The following is a 6,909-nucleotide window of genomic DNA, read 5'->3' as shown; positions in this document are numbered from 1 at the left end:
TTAAGTGTGAATACATGGACTATGTAAACGCCATAAATTACTCTTGCTAGGACCGCCCTTTGTAGAAGGGCTTTGTCATCTCTACTGCTGTTGAACTTACAGTGAGTCTTTGCCAGCTTTCTACAGAAGGTATATATAACATGCTATGCAATCAGATAATAATGTAGAGTTCATCAATTCAGTCCACAGTAATGCTGCTCTGCTTTGTTGACAAGGACTGGTCAGTAGTTTCCAGGATCCTCCTTACTACTCTTTTTTAAAATGGGTGTGAGAACCCTTTCTCTCCAGTCATTGGAGACTTTCCTGGACTACCATGATTTTTCAAAGATGGTGGAAAGCTTTGCATCAGCCAATTCCCTCAGGGCCTTAAAACGCAGCTTGTCCAGTCCCATGGACTTGTGTATGTTCAGGTTCACCAGGTGGCCTCAAAACTGATCTCTTGTAATGGGAGAGACTTTGTTCCACCAGTTCCTACCTTGAGGTTCAGGGACTTGAGAGATGTGGGAAGAGTAATTACCAGTGAAAACTGAGGTAAAAAAAATTGAGTATCTCAGACTTTTTCACATTGGTTGTCACTTGTTCTCCTCTTATTTATCGGGTGCGTGTATTTTCCATATTCCTCCTTTTCTGAACAACATACCTGTAGAAGCCCTTCTTACTATTCTTCACATTCCTTGCCAAATTCAGCCTCTAGCTTTTCTGATCCTATCCCTACACATCCAAGCAGCATCCTTATAATATCCTCAGGATGTATGTCCCTGGTTCCACTGCATTTCCTTCTCACTTTTTAGTTTGACCAGGAGGGTCTTACTCAACCATGCGGGTCTCATGCCTTTCTTGTCTTATTTCTTACACATGGGAATCGAGACATCTTGTGCTCCAAGAAAAAAAAATGTCCTTGAAAAGCTGTCAGCTCTGTTCTGCTCTTTTAAGCCTTTAACCCTTCTGCTCAGTGGCAGTTTTCCGGGGGGGGGGGGGGGGGGTCCCATCCAATAATTCTTTAAGCAACTGGGAGTTTGCTCTCCTAAAATTCAAGATCTTACCTCAGGATTGTGGATTCCACAAGGGCATGATCACTGCAGGTCCAGTAATGCTTCTCTTCTGGTTGTGCTGTCTATCACCTGCATTAAAAAATATCCTCGGTGCACTCCAAGAGTCTCCTGGACTGTTTAATCTTGCTGTGCCGCTTCTCCAGTAAATATCAGGGTGGTTGAAGCCCCCTAGCTGGATCAGGCCTGTGAGCATGAAGCTCCTTGTAGCTGAAGTAAGAATGTTTGCTTGGCCCCCAGTTTTTAGCCATAAGCCCTCAATGTGTTCATCACTGTTTTTAAAGAGGTCCCCCCTCTGCTCCCCCTCTTCCTTGCCCGTCCCTTCTGAACAGTTTATAGCCACTGACTGCAGCACTCCAGTCGTGCTTTATCCCACCAAGCTGCAGTGACACCAATTAGATCATAGCTTTCTAGCTGCACAGTGGCTTCCAACTCCTCCTGTTTGTTACCCGTGCTACATGTACTGGCATAAAGACACTTAAGTTGGGCTATCGTCTGTGTCACTTTTTTAGGTGAACATACCCTAATTCCTTTTAGGCATTTCACAGGTGTTTGTTTCCCTGTTGATTCCCAATATACCAGCAGCCCCTGGCTGTTCTCTATTACTCAAAACTTCATCCCCTTTCAGGAAACTAGAAGCAGGAAAATTACCAGCATGATTGCTAGATTATACGTTTGCTAATCATCAGAAAGAAAGTGTTGGTATAGAAATTGCAGACTTCACACAGGGCAAACCACATTAACTAAAGGTTCTAAAATGTAAAGTAAACTTTATTATCCTTGAACCACAAAATAGATTTCTTTGGTTGTACAAATTTCACTAGTTACAGTCTTGATGCGCTAATTTTCCCTCAGAGTCTCTCAGGAGAGAAGGGGAGAGAACCCAGAACCTGGCACCAGGTACCACAAAGGGAAAGAAAAAAATCACGTTAGTCACCAAAACCAATCCAGGATTGTTTCCAAAATTGCTCTTGTTAAAAAGCATATGCTAAAATTAGATTTTAAAAAGGAAAAGCTCAAATTGCTGATGATGGAAGCAGCTATAGCTGCAGCTTGAGATTATCTGAGTTCCCCCTTCAGAGACCTGTAAAATTAAAACATGAAGTCAGTTAAAAATGATCCACTGGATTTTGGCATGAAGGGAGAGTTTCAACTATAAAAAAAATGCATCCAGTCATTCAGCAAATATACAAGCAGAAGTGCCTGCCACTCCCAAGCCCCATCCAGCCACTGAGAGGCTTAAGATACAACTCTGGTCTTACTGATGGACTGGTTCACCAGAGAGCACCATTGTACCTGGGTAGACAGATCAGACTACTGTCAAGTTCAGATGTCTTTCTCTCTATTGGAGGCATTAACAAAAACAAACCAAAACAAACAAACAAAACCCAAACAGACAAAAACAACCAAAAAAAATCACAAAAAAAGAAAAGGGATGTTTTACTTCAGTAGTGGGCAGCAGAGCAGCAGAGACTGATTTCAGAGCAATAAGCGGTGTCAGTCTCCTCCACAAATGCAGAGCTCACTTGATACAGACTGTTCACGGCCCTTTCATGGAAACCAGGAATCACACCCCTGCTCCTTTTTCATTTTTATTTTTTCCTCCTGCATGTATTTGCCCTGTTCTACATGGGCAGGGGCCTGAAGACAACAAGCTGGCAGAAAGCAGAACTGTGTAGTTATTGCAAGGCATAGGCCAGATCCATCTCACTTCATTGTGCTCCCTGCCTAGCAGGCACTCCTTGAGAGTCCCACACTGAGCACCCCTCACGATATCACATTTCATTTCACAGCTAGCGGGCAACACAATGGAGTCACTTACTAGTATCCTCCTATCTGTAAGACCCTATTACTCCTAACTTGACCCCAGCAATGCCATTTCCTACCCTTCCCCATTTCCTGAATCCTAACCCACTACCTTATCTGCTGTTTACACCTCCTACCTCTGCCACCGTATCCTAACCCCCAACTACTCTGCTCTCTATTGCTGTCACACATGCACACTGCTATACCCTTGCTACACCTTTTCGACTCCTTCCTCATTTCTGCCGCAGTTCACCAAATCAGACATGATGTGGACAGAAGACAGATACCTGGCCTCCTCTGACACTTAGAGCAGCATGCAGGTAGAGTGGTTCACGCTGCATGCACACAATTATGTGTATCTCTAGGTAGGTACCTGTCTCCCAGAATAGCACAAAATAGTGTCAGGAGCATTCTTCTACATGGGACAGATTGCTGCACTCACAGAGGCAAGTGAAATGGAGCTGATGCTTCCTAGAGCTGGCACAGGCTCCTGCTTGTTCAGTCGTCTTTGCTTGAGTCAGTTGTCAGTGTCAGAGGGAGGCACTTCACTGAAATTCCTTTTTTTTTCCTTTTTGCCTCCAAGCTACCTACTTCCACACACTCCCAAAAGAAAGTGAGGTGACACAGTGTGGGAGGTGGAAGGAGATGCTTCTTGGCAAAAGACTAGAAATTAAATAGGAGCAAAGGCTGGAACTTCCTTCTAATTCATACCAGAGTAGAAGCTCCCATATTAACTATTTAAAAAAATATCCAAGTTGAGGAAATAACAGCTGGAGCCCTACACACTCTTACACTCATATGTTCTCTGTCCTACCCCCTCCCTCCCCCCCAATATTTACAGGCTAACAAACTGCAGCTGCCCACTGTCCTACCCACACCTCCTCTCAATTGGCCATCTTAGTCTAGTGTTGTCCCATTTTGTTTAGGACATGCCCCAGTGCACTATTGGGTGAGAAAAGAGGGTGGTTCACAGCCTTAAAGGAAGTTAGTTAACCACAACGCTCCCTGGGGTGCTCAGTTCCCATCCAGAGTCCAGGAGGCAGTGCTGTTCCTGGAGCACAGGAAGTTCAAGAGCCCTGTGTTGGGCTATTCTATCACCCAGGTGCATCAGATCATCTACGTTGGGACAGCAGTCTCCAGACTGCGCCGGCTGTGTCGGAGTTTGCGTTTGCTGCTGTACAGAGCCATTTCTTCAAGTGCTGATGCAGTAGGTGTTGATGAATCATGTGTTAGTAACGTTTCCTCTTCCTCTGGCTGCCCATCTTGCTCCTGAGGAACTGCAGAAACAACAGAAGTTGAGATTTTAGGAGAAAGTGTCAGGTTAAGTATTTAGCTGATACAGTTAATGATGACAGAGGGATATACCCAGGTACTGAATTTGAGACAGTGCTGGAGTCTTTAGATGTGATATGAAGTAATACCATGCCCAGAACTTTTAGACGATCTGTACCTAAAGTACTGACTATTGTGGAGTCTGGGAAGAAAGTCACACACCTCAGGCGATATCTGCCCCTAACACCCGGGATTCACTGAAAACAGTATGGAAGCACCAAGCTTTAGGAAAAAATCAAGTACACTGAAGAGACTGAGGCGTATGTTAGTGCTCTAAGCATTTTGCTAGTTTCAAAAGAGTATCAAGCCCTGAAGAGCAGTATGAGCACCAGGATGGTATGCAGTAGCTACTGAGAGAGGTGAGCATTTTGGCCTTGGTTAATGCTGAAGTTGCATGACTAAAGCCCTTTCTGTGAATTTAGACTTCAACTTGGGTCCCCCACCAAAATAACTCACCAGAAAAGATATTCTGGCAGGACTGACCCTCAGTTAACTTGGTCTCAGGCCTTTCAGGATGTATTCCGCATCTGAAGTACACTGCTGTTAAGTGGCTCCTTACTCTCCTGAAAAGAACTGGCGCAGCTTACCCCATGTACTTTTACATACACCTGGAACATAAGCCCCTTGTGATAATATTGCTTGAGCATCTACTGTGAGATACTTGTGTAAAAAGGAAAAAAGTTTCATGAAGCCCCAGAATTTTTCCTTCAAGTACAAACTGGCTCCTGGGAAGCCTGCCTGAAGTCATTGAATTTAATAGAGAACCTCAAATACAGAAGTCTATGAAGGTATATCAGATCAAAGGTGCACAGTCTGCTGATGCGGAGCTGTACCTGGTAGGCCACCCTCTGCTCTAGAGCCATGTTCCAAGATGTAATGTCCCCTTAGTTACACTACCCACATAGGAATATTTGTTATAATCCAGAAGCCTTCCTGAACTAATAACTGTAGCATCAACCTGTTGTTTGAAAAGGCCTCAGAACCAAGTGAACATAGGTGACAAAACTGGTATCTTGAAAGGATTCTGGGATTGACAAATAGATTATTGACTTCCGAACAAAGCAAGCTGGCATAAAACAAAAGCATTGACAGACATGCAGATAAATTCAAACTGGGGAGAGGAATCAACGTGTCTCAGAGGGAATTCATTGCTCTTAGACCACTAAAATTTCTCAAAGGATTCATCAAACATGCAAATAAGTATGATCTCAACACAGTGTACCGGACTTTTCAAAAAAATATTTTAATCTTCAGCTAAAGCTCTTAATGAAAATAAGCTGCCATAGGATAAGACGACACATCCTTCAGTGTATAAATAGATAAAGCATTGAAAAATTGTAGGAAAAAATTACCTGGCATCACAAAATGGAGTAGCTATCTATAGCAGGGTCAGGTTTTGGTAACTAATGAGGAGTAGAAGTGATTATGACTGCATTGAGAAAAATTGCTGATTATTCCAAGCTGTGTATCAGAGTAGTCAAATGAAACTCAGCTACAAAAAGTGTATTAGGATTTTACAGAGTTGACTGGGCAATAACATGGAAGGTGAAAATTACTGCAAATGTGTGTAGATTCAAGAAAGAAGCAAACACCTCTGAAATTAAAGGCCTCTGGCTTATAAAATGTAACACCACAGTTTGTTGTAGCCTGGAGCAGTATTCTGGAAAGAATTGTGTTAGGCTTCTTTTATGTTCTTTTCTTGGCATTCCCAGTAGCTCGTGTCAGACTATCCCAAACCTTGTGCTGACATAGTACGTCTACTTTTACACTGTTGGATGAAGCTTAAGCTCAAAAAAAGTAGTATAATACTGATCAAATGCAACATCCTTAAATTGAAATCATGGTTCTGCATCAATTCTATAGTCATTAGGAGAAGCTTTCTGAAAACAATGCAATTCTCAGGAACACAGTTTCACTTTTGATTATTAGATATCAGAAAAGATGGGAGAACATTAGGATTCATTAGAGAAACATTAGAGAAAACATTCTGCTACTGCATAACTCTTTATATACCTGCATTTGCAATAGTGCATAGTGAGGGAACTCAATACCACAAAGTGTCAAAAAAGACAGAATAAGTAGTTTAGAAAGGCTAGATAATTTTTAGAGGATTATTCCACTGATAATCCAGACACAATATCTGGCTCAAGACATCCATAATTAATAGGTCATTGAAGAAAATTGAGAAGATTCATGCAAGCAAGCTCATTTTCTCTGATTGTTACTGTCTTTCTCTAATTTACATAATCATTTATAGCCAAAGATACTGACATATTCTGAACCAGTACAGCCTCCCTTATGTCCTTCCTATCCTGACAGAAGTCAGAAAACAATGGAAAGGAACACATGCATTGCAACTTGTATGAATTTAGAGATTACAGTTTTGTGAAATTTTGACATTTTTGTGGTAAAGAATCTGTAAAAAAGAAGTTTGGAAAGCAAAAGGGTGGATGCAGTTCCTGGGACCAGAGAGGTGGCTGTAGAGGCTCGATGAGGCTAAACTAACATACAAGAAGAAGGTGAAGGGATCATCTTTGTTTCCCATATGTATATGAGCTGCTGAGCAGTGTCCTAGACCAAACTAGTAATACAAGTAGTGATTAGACAAGCGTAGGACAAGAAGCTATCTTTCCCATGTAAGTTGCTGTAAACATTAGACATAAAAAAGACCATGTGGAGAAAAATAACTTCTTAAATATCATAAATTGGTGTTCAGTAATAA

At 42.1% G+C, this 6,909-nt stretch overlaps 1 protein-coding gene across 19 annotated transcripts in view; it reads right to left on the bottom strand.

The window, feature by feature from the left end:
* Window positions 1–1,802: 1,802 nt before the first annotated feature.
* SCRIB (scribble planar cell polarity protein) overlaps window positions 1,803–6,909 on the bottom strand; it is a 125,018-nt gene continuing 119,911 nt past the window's right edge. For all 19 annotated transcript variants that reach the window (XM_080582886.1, XM_080582900.1, XM_080582897.1 and 16 more), the window contains one exon: window positions 1,803–4,132. In XM_080582886.1, the coding sequence (XP_080439012.1) occupies window positions 3,972–4,132 (161 nt within the window). In that variant the 3' untranslated portion in view covers window positions 1,803–3,971. The remainder of the gene's footprint in view (window positions 4,133–6,909) is intronic.

The sequence above is a fragment of the Anser brachyrhynchus genome (assembly GCF_964034855.1).
Source record: "Anser brachyrhynchus genome assembly, chromosome: 2".
NCBI lineage: Eukaryota > Metazoa > Chordata > Aves > Anseriformes > Anatidae > Anser > Anser brachyrhynchus.
The sequence above is the reverse complement of the archived record's forward strand: the minus strand, read 5'-3'. Positions and strand labels throughout refer to the sequence as shown.